The sequence below is a fragment of the Zootoca vivipara genome, chromosome 9, assembly GCF_965207765.1.
Source record: "Zootoca vivipara chromosome 9, rZooViv2.hap1.1, whole genome shotgun sequence".
NCBI classification, from domain to species: domain Eukaryota; kingdom Metazoa; phylum Chordata; class Lepidosauria; order Squamata; family Lacertidae; genus Zootoca; species Zootoca vivipara.
This window is the reverse complement of record NC_142592.1, coordinates 32,403,600-32,428,271: the sequence shown is the minus strand read 5'-3', so window position 1 is coordinate 32,428,271 and position 24,672 is coordinate 32,403,600. Positions and strand designations below refer to the sequence as shown.

The window sequence follows — 24,672 nt, the reverse complement described above, 5'->3', positions numbered from 1 at the left end:
ACCCACCACGGGGCAAGTTAGGGCAGCTGCCCTACTCTAGAAACAGGGCTGGTGGGCAGAGGCGGAGCACAGCCCGGCGGAGCGCGAGTTCGCCATTCCCGCCGTGCCGCGCCGCACCCTCCCTCCAGCTCCCCGGCGCGCCCTCAGGCAAGGCCAAGCGCGGCGGGGAACCAGAGAGCACGGCGGGGCGGGCGGGAACGCTGAACTCACGCTCCGCTGGGCTGGGCTCCGCCTCCGCCCACCAGCCCTGCTTCTAGGGAGGGGCACAGCCCGGCGGAGCGTGAGTTCGCCGTTCCCGCCCACTTTGTGGCCCCTCCCCTTCCGTGCCTTGGCCCCTCCCCTTGCCCCCCCCCAGTTTTGATCCTGGGTACGCCCATGGACCATGATCTAAATTTCTAAACATTTGAAAGCAGCAAGAAATAATTTCACCAATGCATTGTAAATTCCTGCCAGACAGTTTAGCAGTAACATAAAAAAGAAAGAGCATTTTAAAACATGTGTGGACAAGAGCTGCTTGTTTCAGGTTATGAAAATTTAATGTTTGCTGCATCAAATAAAAAAGCATTTTATCTTGTAAAGTAGAGAAAGCATAATAATTATTGTGTTATAAATTTTATTCCTTTCATGAATATGTCTTAAAAGTGCATCAAAATATAAATGATTTGTATATATTTCAACGTCTGCTAGGCTTGTCTCGGCCAATAAACTTGGTTGCATAACAAATTTTGGCATGATGTGTTTGTGGGACTTCAAGATTCATAATGCTCATAAGTGTGTGAGTTGTCAGCAAGTACTGTGTGCAGAATAGTCTTGAGTGTCCATAGCAACACACATTGATTTTGGCCCCATCTGTACTATGCAGTACATTTAAAGCAGCAGCAGCATACCACTTTAATCATCTGTGACTTCCTGCCCAATGAATGCTGGGAGTTGTAGTTTGTTAAGGGTGCTCCCTATTCCCCTCACAGACCTACAGTTTTCAAAGTAGTATAGTGGTCACTTCCTCTTCCCAGAGACCTCTGTGAATTGTAGCTTTGTGAGGAAAATAGGGTCTTTTAACAATGCTCAGCACCCTTAACAAACTAAAGCTCCCAGGATTCTCTGGGGGAAGTCATGACTGCTTCAAGTGGTATGAGGACCCTTTAAATGTATAGTGCAGATAGCGCCCTGGATATGGGGTACAATCCAGGCAGATGTTCTCTTGTGCATGCACTGTTAAAAATGAATGGGACCGACATACTGACTTAGTTGTGTTCTTGCACAACTCCCATTTGTTGCAGTTGGCCTTGTGCGGGAGAACTCCTCTGTGGGATCATGACCTTGAACAGTAAACCCCACATTTCTGTTTACTCTAAAGTCACCAGAACTAAACTATAAGCATATTGCATACAAGTAATGGTTTTCTGGCGTTTTTCAATCAATAATAACCTGTTTGCTCTACAATCAGCAATATGTTCTTACTCTGCTAATCTACAATAATTTTTAATTTGCAATGTGAGATTAACTGTCGCAGTTGAGTGGAAATGAAAATACATTCATGTTTCTGTTGCATTATTTATATGTGTATGTTGTTTTTAAAGCAAATCCTTTCAATTCAGTGGACTCTCTGTTGCACACTTTTTCAGATGACGGTTGCTGCTGGTACGAACATTGAGAATAACATTCAAAGGACCATATCCTGCCCTAATGTATGTTCTACATATCTTGGATTTTTGTCTGATTATAAATGCAAAATCTCATTATGTGAATTTGCTCTTCTGTCATCTTACGACATCATGTTCATTTCAGGCATGCTGTGTATTATACTACAAGTGAAGGATCTAAGCTGGTTACTGAATTGCCGTTAAAGCATTTCTCTTATAGTTTGACAGCTTTGCTAGTAATGTCTGTGATTACATTGCCACAGTTCTCTCAGAGTTGCTTCCTCCCAGCTCAGTGCTCTCATCATTTGGAATAAAGGATGCAGCACCTCAAGGCCATGTTTATTTAACTTCGAAACTTGGCCTGATCACCTAAGGAACTAAAGTTGTTCTTTCTTAGTAAATAAACCTTATTCATAAGCTTGTAGTGCATAAGCAGTCTTTGCATTCTACATAATCCGCTATCACCCCAACAACAACAGCCACTTGCAGAAAATGAATTACTTTGCATCTATCATATACTGAAATATTCAGGTAGGTAGCCGTGTTGGTCTGATGCAATATATTGTCCAGTAGCACCTGAGAGACCAACTAAGTTTGTTCTTGGTATAAGCTTTCATGTGCATGCACACTTCTTAGGTGGTTTCTTAAGGTGCTACTTGACAATTTTTTAAAAAAATTATATACTGAAATATAACATCTCTCAGGTGTTTCCTCTAGGATACTCAATGACTCTGCTTCCTGCTGTTTCCTTCACCACCCCAGCATACACACAACATAAGATTTATGTATATAATGAAAACCGGTTAGAATCTGGATCAATAACAAAAGTTAATATATTCTTGAATCATTTACATATGTACAGGACAGTTATTTGAATAAGCAGATTTCAATCATCCAGAGATGTCACTATCGGAGCAGCCTCTTTGGTTTTATTGGCAGGGCAATCCTATAGGTCAGGGAGGTCCAACAGGTCAATCTTGATCTACTGGTTGATCCCCGGGAGGTTTTGGTAGATCACAGTCAACAGACCAGACTTTTAGAAGACATCTGAAGGCAGCCCTGTTTAGGGAAGCTTTTAATGTTTGATGGATTACTGTATTTTAATATTTTGTTGGAAGCTGCCCAGAGTGGCTGGGGAAGCCCAGCCAGATGGGTGAGGTATAAATAATAATAATATTTTGATTAATACTGAATGTGTGCAGGATCATGGCAGCACACTGCCCCTCAGCTTGGGTGCCTTCATTTGCTGATTGAAACAGAGCCTACAAATGTATGCAACTCTCTGTGTAATATAGGGAGCTCTGCAAAAACAGTGTTCAATATCACATGGAGAGGAGCCTAGACTGCTTAAGACATAATGCTAAACCATTGTCTAGGCAAGTCTCAGGCTCTTCTCCTGCAATAAGGAGCTTGCACACTTTCACTTCTGTGGCAGATTAACCAATAGCCTGCTGTGTTGTCCCAAACCCTCACAAACTCTGGCTAAGCCTAACAATGGTTGGTGAAGCATGCCAATTTCAAACCATTATTTTAAGCAACTGGCTTATCAAAATATAGTTAAGGTAAACCACAGTTTAGGTGACATACTAAACTGTGGTTGATCAAGATCAGAAGATTCTAATCTCTTCCTTACAGCCACGCTGGAGGACAAGAGAGGCATTGGATTAACTACTGGTAATCTGAAAGAAGGACTACTCCGCTTCAGTTTTCACCATTGCCATCTCGGATCTAAAATTTCCCATCCTAGAAAGTTCCATGGCTCTATGCAGTAACCTCAGTGAGTTTGTTAGGGTTTCTCGCAGATAATGGACTCCAATTTTTGTGTTTGTTTTTTAGATGAACAATGCAGACCAATGCAGCTACTGTTCTGGAAAACAGGTGAAAGTAATTCCTTTCTGTTTTTAGTGCAATATACATACATAAATATATACATACACACATTCACGTGGAAGAAACCTAACAATTTGGTTTCAAACAGCAAGGGTGGGGTGAAGAGAGTAATGTATACTACATAGAAGGTAAGGGAAATTTTTTAGAACAAACCAGGGCTGGATCTAGACCAGACATCCCCAAACTTCGGCCCTCCAGAAGTTTTGGACTACAATTCCCATCTTCCCTGACCACTGGTCCTGTTAGCTAGGGATCATGGGAGTTGTAGGCCAAAACATCTGGAGGGTGGCAGTTTGGGGACGCCTGATCTAGACACATGACCTGGAAGCTGTACACGGGTCCCTCGGCCTATAGAGCAAGATGGGCGCTGCAACCCCAGAGTTGTCCGCGACTGGACCTAATGGTCAGGTGTCCCTTTACCTTTAAGTGTGCTTAGCAAGGCAGCCTTTTTCTGGTGGCCCCATTGGACATCCATTACTGGAGTGCATTGTGCACCTAGTCGCAGATAGCAAGAACCACCTGACAGGTTGTTTCCTCTGGCTTCACAGCTATAATTAGATAGAATCCTGCTTTTAGAAAAGGTGGGTGATATCCTATGAGTCAATTGGATGACTATTCATATGGACTCACGTACTCCTCTGTCTCTTATCAGACCTTTTTTTTAAAAAAAGACTGCACGATCATGCTAGGATTAGGGCCAAATTATCAACCTCACATCTTTCCCACTGCCCACAATTCCCCCAAGTTATTTCTTCTTAACTGCATTTTCCCCATTCCTGTTCCTCTCTAGTCCTGCTCGTTGCTGCTGTCCAAGGTCCTGCAACTCCAGCCCACCCTGTCATCCACCTCACTACCCACATTGGCTATCCGTGCCCCTTGTGGTCAGGACAGAGAATCTCTATATATCCAGCTTAATACAGACATACCTTGGAAGTTAAATGGAATCCGTTCCAGAAGTCCATTCGACTTCCAAAACATTCGACTTCCAAGGGGCGGCTTCCGATTGGCTGCAGGAAGCTCCACTGGATGTTTGGCTTCCAAAAGAATTTTCCAAAACTGGAACAATCACTTCCGGTTTTCAATCGTTCACAAGCCAAAACGTTTGGAAAATAAGCCATTTGAATTCCAAGATACGACTGTATATGAACTTGAAAGCACCTAGGTCTCTTTCTGTGCACTGAACAATATTTTTCAGTGCTTCTGCTCCTGCAGAAACAGCCCATTGCTTGTAAGATCTATACAAACATAAAGCTGAGCAGGTCAGGAGCAGGGCTGTTATCCACCGTCCTTCTGCTTTCCCGACTCCACCCCCCAATACAATGCAGTTAGGGAGCAGAGCCAGATCAGTGTACAGTAGTGAGTAATGATATTGCATTCTGTTGTAAGCAGTACATCACCAGACATCTCTGGTAGATCACTGGCTCCCCGCAAAGAATCTAAACAAGCTTGGCTCCCCTAAAAAAAAGCTCAACATTTTTGCCCTACACCCCCCAAAAGGGGGTAGATCACTGCCAGTCTTTAACTCTGTGAGTAGATCACAGTCTCTTGGGAGTTGACCACCCCAGCTATACTGGAAGGAAGGTGTCTGTGTGGCAGCTGTGAAGAAGGTACAGTCTCTCTGCGGAGTTTGCAAGCTCTTCATTGCGGCAGTCATCAGAATCAGCAATTCTGGCTTCTGTTTTTATGGTTTCAGTGTGGGAGGGGAGGAGAGCGAAGACATATCAATGATTGCAGAGGGCAAGGCTCAAGAGCCTGCTCTTGGGTATATTCAAGATTAAATTGCAGAGCAGCAGCTCATTTTGAGAGCATTCGGCATGGCTGTTTTTCATACCTCCTCATATACAGAGGTATAAGTGCTCCTCTGGGAATAATCATGCATGCTTGGAAATGCAACCCTAATTCTCATTAAGGTGCCAGATCTAGATCTGGGTTGTACTCCTTCAGACAGCATGCAAGCAGGGGGGGCGGGCAGTGTCACATTAATGAATGCTGCTCCAAACAAAAGCGACTGTGTTGATGATGAGAACAAGCACTGCCTGGGCTCTAGACATCAGGAGCAAGACATTTTGGAGGATCATGCAGACATGGCATGAGAAGGCTGAGTGAGAATTAGGCCACAGCCTCTCCACCGCCCCCTTCCAATGCTGCCTCTGGCTCTACAGTAACACAGTTGGCAGTGCAGTTTTTGGAAGTGTGCCACAAAAGCTAGCAAAATGCACACTGACTTGACAAAAAGGTGACGGAAAGAGGGAAGCAAAATAGAAGAAGCTGTTTAGGGAGACGCCTGAGCCTTAAAGCTTAGGAGGCAGCTCCGGCAACAAAGGAATATGATTTTAAGCGATGAGCCCTAAAGAAGAGTCATTGCTCCCAGAACATGTTATAGCCAAGCTACATGTTGCATGCAAAAAAATCACAGCAAATTCCATGCCCCCTCCCTTTTTAATTTATTTATTTATTTTTGCAAGAAAAGCCACCATAGGCAAAGAGGAAGAGCAGAGAATTATCTCAGAGTTGATTACCCTTCCCTTGCCGCCCCAGTCCAAGATGTTTTTGCCCAAATTCAATAAATAAATAACTAAATGTGCTCATGCAAAGGGCGTGGAGGATTTGTATGGCCTCTGAGAAGTGGTGCTAAATGTGCACCTCTCAGACCCACTTTACCTGCTTTTTCTCTTTCAGTGATAATGCCTGAAATAAAGCTTTTCCTACTTATTTTGCTGAAATACGTTGTATTGGATGTTGTGAATGGGTTTGCTTGGTAGATTGTAGTAGCTTCAGTGTACAGAGAGGGTGGGAGTGAAAAGATCCAGTTTGAATAATCCTAACTTCCTCTTTGGGTTTTGTTTTGTTTTTTTACGTGCTTGTTAGGGCTGGGGTGGAATATTATATGGGCTATGTTGAATCATCCAACTGTTCCAAATTATATACAAGGTGTGTGCGCACCTAATATTCACATTCCAAAATAAACAATGATAGCATGTCAAAGGCCAGCAAGATAAATTATGTGGTACAGTTTTAGAAGCATTGTTTGATGGTGCTGGAATAATGTTGCTTATATCTTAAAATAACTTATGGAAAATAAGCAGAACAAATTCAGTAGGCTCCCTGGGGCAAGATATAAATTGTAGCTTTGTACATAGATCAGCTTAGTCAGAAGGGGAGGGTCTTTTCCAGATAGATGTATTCATATTTTAGCAATTATAGGATTTGCCCTGTGATTCAAGGAAGTCGTTGCCTAATTTAACTTTCAGAAGATCTGACTAAATCTTAGAGCCCGATTAACAGAAAAAATATAAGTTTATTGAAAAGGCGAACACATTGCACAATTGGTGTTCTCTCTTAAAGCTGCTTACACTTACCTGAAAGTAAGTTCCATTGAATTCAGTGGGATTTCCTTCCAAATAAATGTGTACAGAATTATGCTATAATTTAAATAAGACTTCTTCTTCTTCATAGTTGTTAACTGTTTTTATGAGTCACCCATCAGAGCCCAAGGGGATGCAAAGCAAAGGAGAAACAACAGAATTACACCGGTGAATAAAGCAAATACAAAAACTAAAATATTCATAAAGTAGCAGTCTTTAAAAACAAAGAAGTACAAATTGCTGTTCAAGACAAACATTTCCCACTTAGACTGAAAAGGCCTGGGTAAACAGGAACTTCAATCACAAAGCAGAAAACTCAGGTTGTGCATTTAAAGTGGATTTGATGCTCTTGTGCAATAATACCACTTTTTGAAAAGTCGGACGTTTTGCTGAAGGTGACAGGAAAATGCACTGGGAAATGTGGGAGAACAGTTGCTTGAAATGATATTGCATAACCTCCCTACAAGCAAAATAGAATCAAAATCTATAAACAATGCACCCTTCACCCACCCCCCCCCCGTAAACTTTGTGCAAATGTATACCCGTGTTTCTCCGAAAATAAGACACCGTCTTATATTTATTTTTCCTCAAAAAAACAACACTATGGCTTATTTTCAGGGGGTGTCTTATATTTTTCCTCCTCCTCCTGCCGCGGCCGGTATTGCTGCTGTGCCTATCACTATGTCTTATTTTCGGGGTATGGCTTATATTCCCTGAAAGCTTTAAAATCCTGCTATGGCTTATTTTATGACTACATCTTAAAATATGAGAAACAGGATATATATATATATATATATATATATATATATATATATATATATATACGATGAACTCTCAATAAATAAGAAGTGTCCCCACTGGGATCACAGACCCTCCCAACCTGCATGCATTCATACTCTCCTAATGGCCTTCTGCAAAATGACTTAAAACTTTCCTGCTTATGATCAGTTTTGGGCCATGAATCATTTTTAAGCGACTCTGTATTGCATAGGCAAACTCCGGCCCTCCAGATGTTTGGGACTACAATTCCCATCATCCCTAGCTAACAGGACCGGTGGTCAGGGATGATGGGAATTGTAGTCCCAAACATCTGGAGGGCCAGAGTTTGCCAATGCCTGCTGTATTGGGTTGTTTTTACTGCTGGAAGATACCCAACCACTGGTTATGCATATGTTTATGTGGCTGACTATCTGCTGCTTGTAGTTATTTTGTTTCAATGCGGCTAGCTGCCTTGACCTTTCCTAAAGGAAAGGTAACATATAAAATGTTTTATAGGTGTCCATCCGCATTTAATGGCACTATTTTTACAGAGCTTACACATAAAGGCTATTGTAGGCACACTCTTGGACCTTCAGGTTTCCGGAGTATCACACCATCCACAGATGCAGATGCGGCTGCTTTCAATGCTTTGATTTGATTAAATGTTTTGATTATGTGTATGCCACTCTAGGTTCTTGGGGAAGAAAGGGCAGGGTAAAAATATAGCAAATGATAAAATTGTTTTATTAAATATAACAAATGATAAATATCCTTGAATGGAGCAGCGTGTGCAACCTAGATCAATCTCCCCACCTAGATGAATCCCCACCAAACACAAATGAATTCTTGACCATGGCTGTTTTGACCCAACATTGGGATTCAAATGCTGAGATTGGTGGTGTGTTTTTTTTGGGGGGGGATCTGTCATTAAGACTCTGGTACCCAGTTCAGTGGAGAGAAACCTGGGCATGTTATGGTGTTTGTTTATTGAAGCACATCGAAGGCATAGGACAGGGGTCCCCAGACTTACCGGCGTTTGGGCCGGTTCCCACCGCGCTGATCACGCGACGGGCCGGAGGACGGGGGAGCGCGCGCCTGTGTGGGCCGGCGGGCGGGGGAGTGCGCGCCCGTGCACATGCGCACGGGCGCTTACTGGCGCGGTGGCGCGCTTCCAGGGTGGAAAAAGCGCCAAAAATCCGTTGTGCACATGCGTATGGGCCTCCCCCGACCCGGAAGTGCACCAGAAATGACCTCTTCTGGGTTGGGAGAGGCCCATACGCATGCGCACAAAGGATTTACGGCGCTTTTTCCCCGACCCGGAAGAGCGCTGCCACGCTGCGCGCCATAAGAGCAGGCGGCGGGTGGCGGGGGTCGTCGCGGGCCGGATTGGCAGGCCAATTGGGCCGCATCCGGCCCCCGGGCCGTAGTCTGGGGACCCCTGGCATAGGACTTCCTTGCTGATGACTTCAGATGTTACAGAAAAGCAGGGCAGAGGAAACGTGGTTTTTCACTTTCCATCTTCCCTGAGTATTGGAGCTTGTGTGGCTTTCCATCAATGAGACATACAAGTTGTGTCTGCATCTGGACTTTATTCATCTAACTGTTGCACTTCTGGTATTGCATAGGCTACCCTGGAAAAAGAAGTAAGGGTTTCTTCCCCCAAAAAATCACAGCAGCCTCCTTTGAGATCATAAATGTACTTTGCCTGTCATTTCCCACCTTCTATAGTTCAAGGCTACTCAGAGCTATTTTAGATGCATCAGGCTGGTATGATTGCTGTCTGCTATTTTTGCAGCAGCTTGTGGAAACCTGTGCAGCGGGGAAGATGATAGATTATGATCATTGCAATCTGCTGCAGCAACAGGCATCCGTGTTGATGGTTGGGATAGAATAAAGGAGGGAGGGACAGTCTAGCTGTTTGACAACAGAACAGACTCCCTTAAGAGGTTGTGGACTCCCCTTCACTGGAGGTTTTGAAGCAGAGGTTGGGGGGCCATCTGTTATGGATGCTTTCATTGAGATTCTCCCATTCAGGGGGATAGACTAGAGGACCCTCAGGGCCCCTTTCAACTCTACTATTCTATGAATGCTACTCATTGCAAAGCAAGGCTTGTAGCATTATGGGGCCATTTGTAGATGGTTCCTTTCATCACTGACATCCAAAGAGCAGAAAGGCTATTGTAGTTTTATTCCAGCTGTTTAGGTTGCTCATTATACTTTAGAAATGGCTGAAAGTTTTGCTCAGGGAATGATTTTGTCACTGACTGATGGCTTAGGTGTTTAATTAATGGCTGGAATGTTTATTCCTCCCTGCTATGCTTTTAGCACTCCTCTAATGACATGAATGATCATAGCAGTCAGACAGGGCGCTGCTAGGTTTGTTTCTGCAGGATGTCACGAATCTTGATTTCTTCGCCATCCTTGATCAGGAACATCTGTTGAAATCAGACCCCACTTTCCTCTCTTCTCTGCTGGATTTCTGAATGTGTCACTTAAGTGTGTTATTGTAAAAACAACAACCCTGGAAGTCTTTGCAGTGATTAACTGTCCAATTATAACTATTATTTCGGTCCCACTTACACCCGGCAATAAGCAATGCTAAAGAAGACAAGCCAAGATGTGAACCTAATTTCTAATGTATTCTTTAAGCAAAGAGAACATTGGCAAGCAAGATGTGTATTTCTTCTTTATCCTTTAAAGTAAATTGGTGGTGGTTTTGGTCAACTTTCTCCCCTTGGAACCCGTCCCCCCGCTCCACCATTATAATGGGTTAGCGTGTGAGCTTCTCCTTGTTGTCAGACTGCTCTGAGCTTTGTGACTGAGGTGCTTTATTTTTTATTGGTCAAGAAGTGGCCATTGTGATGTCAGATAGAGGCACATAGGGTGGAGTAATTTGTAAAATAGCCACTGTGGTCCCACTCTACTCAGCAAAATCATTTTTTAAAAGGTCAGTAAAAAGGTTATATTTAGGAAAGCATCTTCTCACTCCGGATTATAATGATATTGATGGTATTTGGGGTTCTATCTGTCTAAGTTGTATTCAGAGTAGGCCCACTGAAATTAATGAACCTAAGTTAGTCATGTCCATTAACATCAGTGGATCTTTTCTGAGCACAATTAGTTGGCAACAACTATTATACTACTGCAAGACAGATAACGTTTTAAGCATTAGATGTGTGGTACTGCTGAAACAGATATTGGCTTTCTTGCTCACATTGCACTGGATGAATTTTGTAAAAGGAAGCATACATATTAGCTATATAATTGTTGATAGAGTCCTCCATGAACGCCACCCCCCCGAATTTGTAAATATAACAAGGTAATCATTTAATATTTATTGGGCTGCAATCTTCAATTCACAACTGTGAGGCAGATCAATAGGGAGTTGGGGTTTGGTGTCTTTTCAAAGTCCTTTTAACTAACATTTCTCAATGTGTCTGCATTTGTGCCTAAGTACCAATAAAAATACATGCTAATGATCTGGCTGACAATCAGGATATAATTTTCACTGTCATGTGTTGCAAGCAGTATTATATGAAGTGCACTTAATAATTGGCACTTTTCTTTTAAATTGTATACCTGCACCATTTTTAAACCTTATATCAGGGTGGCTAACCTATCCCCCACCCCACCCCACCCCTTGCTGATCTACAGCTTCCACCAAGTCTGATCATTAGCCTTTCTGACTTGGGGAGTCCAACAGCACCTGATTGGGTGAGTATAGGTTAGCCACCCCTACTTCACACCACATTTACCAATAGCATATTCACCCTCCTGAATGCCAATTCTTATGTAGCCAACATGGCGCCATCCACATGCAAGAGGAGAGGTATTAGCAGCATCAGAGAACCCAAATGTATGTAGTACAGAAGAACACAAAATGTTAGTGGGGAGCCCCTAAAGGATTTACCCTAAAGCAACCCAGTGAAAACTGAACTTCACAGAACTACAGTAGTGTCTGTTTGGGGGCATGGAGGGAAACTGAAAATTATGGTGGGGTGGAGGGCAGAAAGAATGGATTATCCTAGAACAGGGCATGTTTCAAGTCCCAGTTGTAAGGTCTAATTATAAAATTTTCCTTTGGGCATGCAATGTTTATATCTGATTAATTGCATGGCAAAAGACGCTTCCTGTCAGCACTACAGATTTGGTAATTCTAATATTCAGGAAAGCACTTAGTTGTGAAAGCCATGTTTTTATAACCTTTAACCTTCGGCTTACTAGTGGATGCAAGCTGTCAAATCCTTCACATTCTCAGTCTTTTATAACGTGGCATCAATGATGGCAAAGAAAGAATTTTACATTTACTGTGCCACACTGCCTTAAGTTATTTGTATGTGCTTGTTTGTTGCTTGATTCTTGTGTCTGCTGGGTTCATTTGAAAATGTTTCCCTACATACCAAAGTTTTGTTTGTTGTAGGACATGACTTAGGGCATACATCAATAAAGTGAACAGCTGGATCTATTGCACAAAAAGAGGGAAACCATAACTAAGGCACCATATTCACTGTAAATTTAAAGTAATAACATGCCACTTCAAACAGTAATCACTTCTTCCAAAGCATCATGGAAACTGTAGATGGCTAAGGGGGCAGAGAGTTGTTGGAAGACCCCTATTTCCCCCAGAGAGGTACAATTCCCAGAGTTCGCTTGGAAAAGGAGTTGACAGTTAAACCACCAAGAATTGGTGTTTTCCCACTTGTGGAATGATCTCCCCAGGAAGACTTGCCTGGCACTTTTGTTAGACATCTTAGGCGCCAGACAAAAACACTTACCTTTCGCTAATTAAACAATCTATGGCCTTTTAAAATATTTGGCTGGGGGTATTGGTTTTGTTTGTTATTATGGTATGTATTTTTGTGTTTTTATAGTGTAAACTGCCCTGTGATCTTCTAATGAAGGTTCTGCCCCCATGCTTGAAAGTAGCATGTGAAATGTACAAAACCATCCTATTTTCATGAGCAGTGTCTATGGAATTATTCTGTGTGCCCAAGGGGACTTAAGAAAAAGTCCTACTTGCTAGGCCTATTTGGGAATCTTTGGTGAGGGACTTCATCAAATCCAAATGCCACATTATCTACTGGATCACCCCTTTCTACACGCTGCTTGTTGTTCTCAAAGAACTCTAAAACATTAATGGGACACGACTTATCTTTGGAGAAGCCATGCTGATTTCCCTCCTACAGTTCTTGTTCTTCTATCAAGGAGTACCCTTTAGCTCTCTTAAATGTAGCTTCTCTTAAAGGGGGGGTCATTTGCGTAGCAAAAGTCTTTGCTTCTGTCATCTGGCTTCCTACAGCCAGCTTACACTTTTCTTCATTCTCCTGTCTATTCCTACAACCCATGTCCTCTCCAACACACAACTGCTTTCCTGGGTCCAAACACTGACTTAAATTTCAGAGCCGAGTTTGTTCCTTTCCCTTTTAAGTTGTCCCCAGTGGCCCCATTCTGGCAGAAATACTCCACAAGAATTCAAGCCTGCCAGGCCAGGAAAGGTGGTCACGGAACTTGTGTGGATATAAAATGTGTGTTCCCCACAACATCATGCTCCATTCTGAATTGGTTCTGATTTATGTTGCATATTGGCAGATTTTTTCCCTAAAAATCAATTTAGTGGGAGACAACATTAACACAACAGCTTGGCTGTATTTTTAGTGGATATCCATTACATGCTAAGTATAAGCTAATGGAGCTGCCCAACTTGCCCAGTTTTTAATAGTAGTGGAGCCTTTACTAGCCAACATTTTCATTATAAAGGTCTTGTTTTGATCAAAGCTCAGCTGTCACAGTTTAAAATCTCATTTCTGGTGACAGCTAGGATATAAACTCAAAGGACAGTTTAGTTAAAATGATTATGAGAACTTGAAAATACAGGGGGAATGTAGGATTTGATGTAGTAACTCATTGCTATAGCAAACATTTATAGTAACAGTTACAGTTCTATTAATTCAGCATTATATTTTGCCCACAGGAAACTCAGGAACAGGTTTGTAGTAGTGAGCAGGGCTCAAGCTCAGTGCTGTGAGTGGTTTTCACCACAAGCCTTTCATAGTACAGTGGTACCTTGGTTCTTGAACACCTCCGTAGTCAAACGTTTCGGAACTTGGATGCCGAAAACCCGGAAGTAAATGCCTTGATTTTTGAACCCGCCTTGGAAATTGAAATATTGGCACAATCCATAGATGCTTTGCTTTGCTTTGCTTTGCTTTTGTGTCCAGATGGGCGGGATATAAATTAAATAATAATAATAATAATCATCATCATCCTAGAAAATAACTTCTCTAGCATCCTTGCCAATGTTATTTTTTGAAAGGTGGACTGTTCTAGTTCAGAAGGTACGGTAGTTCTGCCTGTCTAGAAAGATGTGTTTAAGTATACACATTCCCTCCCTCTTTAGATATTTTTTCATACATATGGATGCCAAACTGTTTCATTCTATGGCCTTGAGACAGTTGTGCTTTTTAAAAAAAGAAAATGCAGCAATATCGACAAAATGTTTTTTGACCTTCTCTTTGTTTTATTGGGTTATATGATTGAATAATTTTCCTCTACCATCCTTCACTTCTGCAGAGTGACAATACTGCCATTGAATAATTTGTTTGGTATTGGAATCTGTCCAGAGGCAAACATTCAGCTATGTTCTATGTTTTCTTTACTAGTCTGACCTCATTCACTCCATCCAGGGTTGAGCATTTAAAGTAGTGTGTCTCATGCAGATTTTGATTAAGAAAACAACCACTAATGACTGGTCAAGTGGCTAAAGAGGAGATAATTTTTCTATGGTAAACATATCTTCAGTTCTGTTCATTAGACCATTGACCATTGACACCTCCACCTAAGGTGGGTGGCAACAAATGGTGTGCTGGTAAATTCTGTAGAGTAGGATCTTGTCACAATACTTGTCATAGCCCCGTCCCCCAAAGGAGTTCATAGTCATATCTTGAGCTAGTCAGTCATGAAGCATGATTAAAATACTGTACATAGTTACCTGGGAGTAAGCATCACCGAACTTCAGGGGAGAGTGCTAGCATGAAGTAGGAACCCCATCAAAGAAAAGGAAAGAAATATCCAGGCTCATTACAGTGGCAGACCTTGGCATCTCAAGTGCCCTGTGCTATGTCACAATTTGGTGCCCCCCACCTCTTGCCTTCCATACTGCATCAAAGTTGTGGCGCCCCCAAAGCTCTGCTCCCAGTGCAACCAAACTGGTTGCACTCCCCTAAATCTGCCTCTGCTCATTATCACCTCATTCATCTGCAGGATCAGGCAGGTTCTGTAGTTTACTCTGGGGCTGTGGCAAAGGGTGCCATTGCTCCTCTTCTTAAAAAGTTTTGAAGCTGTGCTCCCCCACCCTTCCTACTCTACTGCAGCATGAGTTACATCAGTACTATTCCTTTCCTTTCCTTTCCTTTCCTTTCCTTTCCTTTCCTTTCCTTTCCTTTCCTTTCCTTTCCTTTCCTTTCCTTTCCTTTCCTTTCCTTTCCTTTCCTTTCCTTTCCTTTCCTTTCCTTTCCTTTCCTTTCCTTTCCTTTCCTCATTGTTTTAGAAGCTTTCATAAAAGAAAAAGAAAGAGTGACCAGATGCAAACCGAGCAAGATGTCTGTATCTTTAAATAGCTGTGTAGAAAAGAGAATTTGTGCAGGCACAACTTTTCTGAACTGGAAAGGGTCTACTTGCTTTTCTGCTGATATATTTGCTTTTGAAATTAGACAAGTCTGGTGCTAGGTTCACATTTACCTGCAGAATAATCTCTTGGATACTTTTTGTTGTATGCTGACCCTTGAATTCTACCATTGTCACCATTGTGTCCCTCTTACTGAGTGTCTTACCAAAGTTTAAAGAAACTTCACCCGTTTACGCAATGCATTGTTTTAAGTGTGTCCAATTGTCCATATAGAACAATGTATGAGTAATGCAACTGGGGAACGTGTTTATTTTTACATCTGAGGAAATAGTTTTGGTCAGACTCGGTGTGATTCTCAAGTCATGTTAGGGTGACTCAGGGCTCTGTCCTCTCCTAAAAGAGTTTACATAATTTGGTCCAGGTGGTAAAAGGTATTTGAGAAATCAAAGGACAGTCGAGGGGGAGGGTGGATGAGTCATGTCACTATTTCAGAAAAAGTAACACGTATTGCTGTCAAGTCATTCATAGGCCATCACTCTAAATAGTACATGACTCTCAAAGATAACTGAATAAAATAAATGAGGCATGTACCATTGGGGTTTTTTTTTTAAAAAAAAAAAACATGTTTCATAAAGACCAGTAAAGCCTATATCCTGTAAGTTACCAAAAAGTAAGAGAACTGGGCATTTTAATCAAATGGCTTGCTCATTGCTAAGTGAGCACAAGCAAGTGAAAGTCCTGTAGATGATCTATTAAAGTTTGTAATATAGAAAGGAAATAAGATGGCAAGCTGAATAAACTGAATAGCCAGCTCTCTTATTGGCACACACCTTATATAGGGTGATTTTAGACTTTTATTTCTACTAGGCAGTGCTTTTCTTCTAGAACAGGCATCCCCAAACTGCGGCCCTCCAGATGTTTTGGCCTACAACTCCCATGATCCCTAGCTAACAGGACCAGTGGTCAGGGATGATGGGAATTGTAGTCCAAAACATCTGGAGGGCCGAAGTTTGGGGATGCCTGTTCTAGAAATAAGGTGCTGATGCTCACCATAAAGTTGTTGCAGTAAGTGTCATGCTTTTAACCAATGCTTTTCTTCTACCCTTGAGTACCCCCCAGAAAGAAGCACTGGTACTATGGGCTATGCCCCTGCCCCTGCTCACCAACCCCTCTGCCATTTTCCCCTTAGTAACTGCCTGGGGTTTTGCTGGCACAGGCAAAGGGACTGCTGGTGAAGGGAGGGCCACAGGAATGACACAGGAGACTGGTATTGGGTTGAATTAGGCCACAACTTTATTGATTACAGGAAAGAGGAGGATTGGCTGAGGCATTGGGCATGTATCCTGCCTGCTACCTGATGGGAACCTGGTGGGGTCAAACCTGTGCTGCGGAGTCATCCCCAACATGGATTGGATGCCACAGCCCCGCACAGGCCACTATTGGGAGAGGTAAATGGGCCCGTTGGTCCACTAGCGTACTCCTGGACAGAGTCACCCCTCCTGGACCACTCTAACAGGGTGACTAAGGAAGCAGCCCAATGCCTTATCCGCCAAAGTTGTGACAGTTGCTACAAGGTAGGCGAAAACCTACAAGCCGGCCATTTTGCTTACAGGAGAAAGGGAACCCTGAATACGGCGAGACCAAATTAACCACAGCAAGGTCCATGGCCAACGTGCCCACTTCTCTCCCCATCCCCGCCCCACCCTGGTGGGCCCCTAAAGACTGGGTGGATGGAAAAATCCCATGATGATTGGCCAAGAGGTCAGCTGACACCTGGACGACCCCTTAAATAGGCTGTGCTGAGATTGCAGGGGGCACTGCCCACCCTTACTTGAGTGTCTGACTTGGCCAGAGGTGGGCAGTGCCAGCTATCCCTTTCCCTGGCCGTGCCTGGACAGCCTCCCTGAACCCACCACTGCCATGCCATGCTGCAACGGCCACCCACCCAGAGTCCCAGGTGAGCAGATATTCCCTTCCCATCCCATGCAGCTACTAAGCTCGTTATTCCCCTTCACGGCCCTGTTTTTGATGATGTTTTGGTCTTCTCTTCTGCAATTCTGCTTTGCACCCTGGCTTTCACCTTCACCCTCCTGCCCTCATGTCAATGGTTGCTCCCCTCTCCTTTTGTGCAGCCCCTTTACACACCCACCAGCCCCCCCCATGTGACCTGCTGTGCCTTTTTCCTCCTACACATCGCAACTACTAAGCACCCTTTTCACCTCTCCTGTTGTTTAATGCCACAGTTTCCCCCTGTGGCCCTCCATATGCTTTACTCAAACCTCTGCTGTTGTTAAAAACCACAATTTTCCTCTCCGTTACCTCCACCCCTGCTTTCCTCAAACTTCTGTTGTTGTTTTAAACCACCACTCTTCCCCTGTCGGGGTCCCTCCCTTCTCACTCTCTTTTGATGGCGGCTGGTGCTGTGCATCCTGCCCTTCTCTTTTGCTCCCCTGTCCCACCCTGACCTCATACAAATCCAGGATTGTGATGTGACACGACAGATCCTTCAGTGGTGGATACATGCCTTGCATGTTTATGTATATAGGAAGATGGGTGTATCCATAGGTTTTTCGGTGGTGGTGGTGGTGGTGATGATGATTTTAAATGAGTTGCAAAACACCTCTTGGGTCAGTGATGAAACTGATACTGACCTGCAGAGAGAGGATACCAAAATTTGTATCATGAGGATTTGTAGGCAGGTCCTTGTGACAGTATTCGTTCCCATTTACCTACTGGCAACATGGAAGAATGGTGCATGGTTTCTGTTCCAATCATGTCAGTTTCCAGGATATGTGGCAATTTGAGATCCTCTTTTCCCCCTATCTCATAAGAGATTATTGGGGTTGGCAGTGCTGATCATCAGCTAGGTTTGCATGAAGGTGATCTATGCTTAAAGCAGCAGGCATACAGTTTCCAGCTGAGTCTCTTGTTCTCTGGATTTGAGCCATTGTGTAGCCACAATCACTTCCTCTTCCCCTTCCCCCATGTCAGCTGGGAAAATCTTGAATGAGACCCATTTGTTTGTTGTTCGTAAAACGAAATTGTGTTGTCAGACAGGATGCGTTTTTAATACATACATCTGTATACATTTTGGAACAATTGTCTTGCCAAATGTCCTTTTCAAGATGAACCATAACAACAGTAAAGCACGAAAATCTACCAAAATTAGACGTTCTCCTTCTGTTTTCCCATTGAAGTGCAGTATCCTCAGTTGTATGTTAAAACTGCTTGCCATTGTATAAGCATTCTATATAAAATAGGTCAGTTTACAGTACTGGCATTTGGACATTATGTTAGCAGAACAAATGTTAATTTTCTACCACTCTAACAGTGCAAAGTAGAAGGCATGTTGCACTAGATGTTGCATATTAATTGAAAAGGCTTTCATAATGTGCAACATCTGGGTTGTATGGAACGTGACATGACAATCAAATATAGAAAAAAAGATCTGTGTTAAATAAAGGTGGAACATCCTAAGGCACAAAAGGAAGGACTGTGTGCATGGCTAAAATATTAGTCAAGTCAACTGAGAATAATGGTTATGCATTGTTTCTAAAATTTATTCACGCTGATGGGGAAATTCTAGACAAACCCACAAGACAGGGTTTGGATGGCATGTTAAACAGCCATTGGCTTAGGTAAGCATGGCTTGGGAGCAGAAAGGACCAGAGAGGAGCAAGCCAGCTGCAAGCTCCTCCCTGGAAGCCCATGTGTTTGTGCAGTTCCAGTAAACCATAGTAGAGCTTCTGTGTCATATGAACCAGGCCATTGTATTTTTAAACCATTGCAAACTTTGTAAAATTAATGCATAAAAACTCATGGTTGCTCCTGTTATCAGACTCCCATCTCCTTTCTAGAGAAAGCTGTTCACTCCAGCAGATGATTATGTCTCAATATGGCAGACATGATCACTGATGACATTGTAGGGACACCTTTTCTTGAGGTGTCAGCCTCATCGCAGGCTTAATTAACAGATCTGTTCCCATTAAGGGTGCCATACGATTGTCATACTGAGTTTCTCTCTCCTCAAGTTCACAGCTGTCCACACCTCAGCTTGATGGGTCAATGAAACCAGTAGCCTAGTTATTTTGAAGGCAAATGTTTGGAACTCAAATCTCTGTTCTGAGGCAGGATTTATCTAAAACAATTCTAAATCTGTGGATCAAAAAAGATCGTAATTGCAGAGAGACCTTACCGGGCTGAACACAAGGGAACAATATTTCTGTGCCAGGGTGCTTTTTCTTTCCCTTTCCCCCTAAAAAAGACCGCCTTCTTTTACTGCACATGAAAAATGAGTGTTTATTTGGCAAAAGAATTTGTGCAAGCGGTAAACGTTTCTCTTGTCCAGAGGAAGTTTCTTGGCTGGGAAAGAAGAGTGAGGGTCACTGTCAGCACCTTTTCACCTTGTCTGAAACCATTTACAATGAGAATATGTAGAAGATGCCTGCAACCACTTTCACTGTCCTTACCTCCCATCCCCTAGTCTTCATCTGCACTGGGTAGAACTTTTCTGTGTTATCTGGATTCCTACCTTTTGCTGTGTCACAGATCATGTGTGCAACTTGTACCCCCATTGAAATCAACGATAAATTAATCACTGAAATTGATTTCCCAGGGTCTATTCCTAAGCATGACTAAGGCTGCATTTACAGCATGTATTTAAAGCACTATGATCAGTGTCGGATTTACGTATAATCTAAACAAGCTATAGCTTAGGGCCCCACTCTCTTGGGGGCCCCCAAAAAAATTAAAGGGAAAAAACTGGATGTGCATTTCCAAAATATAAGATAAAAAACAAATAAAATAAAACCTACATACAGCAACAGTGTTTTGTGTAGTGTAGGCTCCTATGATGTAAGTAATGGGCCCCGCCTGCTAGCCTGCTCCCTAAAATATCACTGGTTTGCTCATTTCTATATCAATTACTTTGATAAAATACATACAGTATTTCATGTGCAAATGGCTTTAGATACCTATTAGGTCCATAAATTACCATATAGCATATATTCAACACAAAAAACAGTGACAATTTTTTGTTGACAAAGGACAGCTGGACATATAAAGGGCCCCATTACCTTCAGTAGCTTAGGGCCTCATCAAACCTAAATCCGGCCCTGACTATGATACATCTATAAACAGCCGTGTCCGACTCTCCTGGTCCATGGGGTCATGAAGAGTCAGACACGACTACAACAACAACAACAACAACAACAACAACAACAACAACAACAACAACAACAACAACATAAACAGTCATGACTTGCCCCCCAAAGAATCCTAGGAGCTATTTGTCAAGGGTGCTAAGACGGGAAACTCCTATTCCTGTCACAGAACTATAATTCGCAGCATAGTTTTAACAATCAAGCCCTCTTCACAGGAAACTTTGGGAATTGTCGCTCTGGGAGGGGAATAGTGGCATCCCAACAACTCTCAGCACCCTACATGGGGAAAGCCATGACAGTAGTCTCATATTGTTTTAAATCTATGGTGTGAATGTGGCCAAAATCTCGATCCAACCCATAAATTCTGTGCGCAGAGAGCAGATGAGGACATGGAGGTTGGAAGTGGGCACAGCAGCTGGCATCCCCCTTCCCAAGCATGTGTTTTTTCAGACTTATGTGTCAAGAGCCATAGATACCGGTGACTTGTTTCTGAACACTATCCTGATAAATGGTTGTGTTCATGGAATTACCATGTAGCATCAGAAAACTAGTTATTCTTTTCCCTTAATCTTTTGGCAATTCTATTTTCGCCCCTTTAATTATTGAAGCCTCTTTCCAAAAGTGGGATATAAAAAATTTAAACATCATGTGGAGCAACATGTTTAGTCCTTCAAATTTCAGGATTAAAAAGTGGGATTATCTGCTGAGTAATTTCCATGCTTCACTTTTTAATTGGTGTGGTAACCCCACAGTTGCCTTGTAAACTTTAAGAGTGCAGTTTGATCTGTCAAACTGTATTAGTTATGCAGCAGTTTCTACCTTGAGGCCTCCTAAACTATGACTGACCATGCAACATTTCTGCTGCAAACAATAATTCTAGATGACAGTATCCCTTTGGTTTCTGTGCATCTATGAGGCAAATGCAGAGCAGAGGTCATTATCATCACAAGCTGTTATGTAACTGCATAGAACAAAAGCATGCATTCCTGTGCTTTAACTAGTGAGGCAACCTATTCTTAGAGACTTTGCTATCCAACAGTGCCTAAGAGCCAAGCTACACATCCAACTTTAAAATAACTTTTGTGTCAACAAATGGCATTTACCTGTGCTTTTGTCAAGCATGAATTCAAAACTGCTGTCTTACCCCATTATTAACTCATCCCTCAAGAGCCAAGCATGACGGAAATAATATCGTTTTTAAAGCAGAAAGAAAAGCTTAATTTTCCTGTGAGGCAATCTTGGGGAGGGGGGGGGAGTCTGCTATTATATCCTCAGCGGAAGATCTTTGTCTGTTTCCTTTCAGGGCAGAGAAGCCAAAGCTTTTGATAGCTAGGTGCAGCCTAGGTGCAAGTAAAAAGAAAATTTAACCTGATACTTTTTACCCCTAACACCACAATAAATTTACTGATTTGTGGGGGGTGAGGGGTCTGGTGTCAGCAACACTGAGATGTCTAAATAATGTGAATTTAGCAAGCAATGCATGGATAAATTTGGGCTTTTACTCCAATAAATCTCACTAATCAAATTAGTTTTAATTGATTAAGTAATTGATTAAATCCATATAGATTTGCATACAATTAAAACAATAGTTTCGAAGGCAAGCCTTTGCTTTCAGATGGATGTACATGTGTGAATGTCACTGCAGATGTTAGCTTAGTAAACTAATTAGACAGAAGTCAAATGCAATGCAAAAAGAGGCCTCCCAGCAATGTAAGTCCACTTTCCTAATTCTTAGACAAGCATACAATTGACTGAACATCCGATCATTCCAAACAGTCATGCTCTTCCCTATATAATCTTATGCATCCTTACCTGTGAATAAGTACTATTAAATTTGGTGAGCTTATTTTAAAGCAGACCTGCATAGGATTGGATTATGCAACAGGGTTAAGACTAAGGTTTGTAAGCATATTAAAAGAAGAAGAGAGAATTTAATGTAAATATTGTCTCCCAGACCAAGGTATGATGGCTAAATGGTATGTGTATCAGCTCAGATTCAGAATTTCATTCCAGAACAGTTTTCAAACAGAACATAATAATGTCATGTGCTGGTGGACACGCATGCAGTGAGCCGTAGATTGCCAGGGAATAGTAAAAAAAAAAACCGACATGACAACATATTGGGATTGAAATAGCTACAACTTTATTGATTACAGATGTTAATAGGCTTTGGCACAGGCACGGGGTATGTATCCTGAATCAACCAACCTAAATTTCTCTCTGATTACTCCATCAGGGTTGATCGTGGGTTAAAGAAACCCCTATGGTGAACATCAAATATGGGTGATCCCTCCAGGACACAATTTGGGGATTTCTGTGGCCCGTTAGCGGTTAGTCCCCATGCAGGGGCGTAGGAAAGGGGGTGGGGCACTCTGCCATGGGTGTCATCCCTGAGGCGGGGTGACAAAAAACCTCTGGGCGGAGCATTGCCCCACCCCAATGGGTGCCGATCGCCTTGCCGATTGCCCCCCTGGGCGGTTCTCTCCGCCCCCCAGGTGCACAGCATGTCCACTCCAGGTGCCCAAGCGGCTAGCTCCGCCACTGCCCCCATCCAGGCATTCAGACAGAATCCTTCCCCCTGGACCTCTTTTCCGGGGTACCCTGATACTTTGATCAAGAAGTAGTGGGTAGGGCTCCTTCCCTCTGTTTAGGCTAAGGGTCTGGCTCAATGCCTTTTTCCGTCAGCAAAGTTGTGACAGTTGCCAGACAGGCCCAATTCTTCCCTGGCACCAAATACAGCGGCCAAGTAACTCCATAGCTACCTATGGCCAGCTGAGGCTGATGACAACACCAGCTGGCCCCATGGGAAAGAATCCCCCCTCCCAGCTTGCCTGTAGCTGTGCCAGGCTGCAACTGGTGCCACTGCTGCCGAAATGGTAAGCGGTTTGGTGTTCCTTTCTAATAATGAATGAACAAGTCATCAACTAAAAGCAGCTACGTCAAAACACCAATTTTAGTTCCTTGATGAGATGAAGCTGGCTAAAATGCAGATATTTTAGTTTAAACAGTTACTGCATCAGAGTGATGAATGATTAACCTCTGCGAAAACTATAAATCATCAAATCTGTAATTTACTGCCTAACCTTATAAAAACCTCAGACACACTCTCCTGCAGAATCCACTCCTGCTTAAGCTTTTAATATTCTCTCTGTACTATATTGATCTGCTTCACCGTGGTTTAATTAAACTAAGTGAATTATATTATTAAGGTATAATTATTTCAGAAGAGTCTTTAGAATACAATAACATAATGGATTGGAAAACCACTTTACGAAGTGACATATATACTTCAGATTATTGTGTGCATCCTTGAGGGTATTAGCAGGCATAGGCAACCTGCGGCCCTCCAGCTGTTTTTGGCCTACAACTCCCATAATCCCTAGCTAACAGGACCAGTGGTTAGGGATGATGGGAATTGTAGTCCAAAACATCTGGAGGGCCGAAGGTTGCCTATGCCTGGTATTTATCTTGCAGTGGGAAGCAATAGCCTAACAGGCATAGCCAAACTTGGCCCTCCAGCTGTTTTAGGACTACAATTCCCACCATCCCTGACCACTGGTACTGTTACCTAGGGATGATGGGAGTTGTAGTTCCAAAACAGCTGGAGGGCCATGTTTGGCTATGTTTGCCCTAAAACCAGGAGGAATCCAAAGAGATTCCACTCCTAGCCCTGTACACACAAGGACACATTACTGAAGTGAAGACACACGTTGTTTGTGAGGGAACGAGAAAAATGGTAAAAGACTTTGCAAATTTAAGTGTGCGATAAATTAGGGGGTGGTCAGAAGTTAGATTGGGATCTACAGGTTGGTTGCCTTGCAATAGATTAGGCATAGGCAACCTTAGGCCCTCCAGGTATTTTGGCCTCCCATGATCCCTAGCTAACAGGACCAGTGGTCAGGGATGATGGGAGTTGTAGTCCAAAACATCTGGAGGGCTGAAGGTTGCCTATGCTTGCAGTAGATTGTCAAGGGTATCTGACTCCTAGTTGCCTAATAGCAACAACTAAAAATTCCCCCATTCCTAAGTTACATAGGTTGCTGAAAAAGAAGGTTGGCAGGAAAACCAGTAGTGGATTCTTGTGTGAAAGGAATTGTAAGCTTCGTTCAGATAATGATCACAAATTCCTAGGCTGGGCATGTACTCAGAGGCACCAAGTTTCTTAATTCTTAGCATACGTCTTCCCACCCAACTACCATTTTGCACTGGACTCTGGCTGGTGGATCTAA

General features: G+C 42.8%; 1 protein-coding gene across 4 annotated transcripts in view; it reads left to right on the top strand.

Moving 5' to 3' along the window:
- Window positions 1-24,672, top strand: part of PPFIA2 (PPFI scaffold protein A2) — a 259,476-nt gene that overhangs the window by 146,232 nt on the left and 88,572 nt on the right. For 2 of the 4 annotated variants that reach the window (XM_088651747.1, XM_088651746.1), the window contains exons 3-4: window positions 1,626-1,688; window positions 3,480-3,521. The exons of 1 other annotated variant lie outside the window; for it this stretch is intronic. In XM_088651747.1, coding sequence (XP_088507873.1) covers window positions 1,626-1,688; window positions 3,480-3,521 — 105 coding nt within the window. The remainder of the gene's footprint in view (window positions 1-1,625; window positions 1,689-3,479; window positions 3,522-24,672) is intronic. One more of the 4 variants, XM_088651748.1, reaches the window with a different exon arrangement.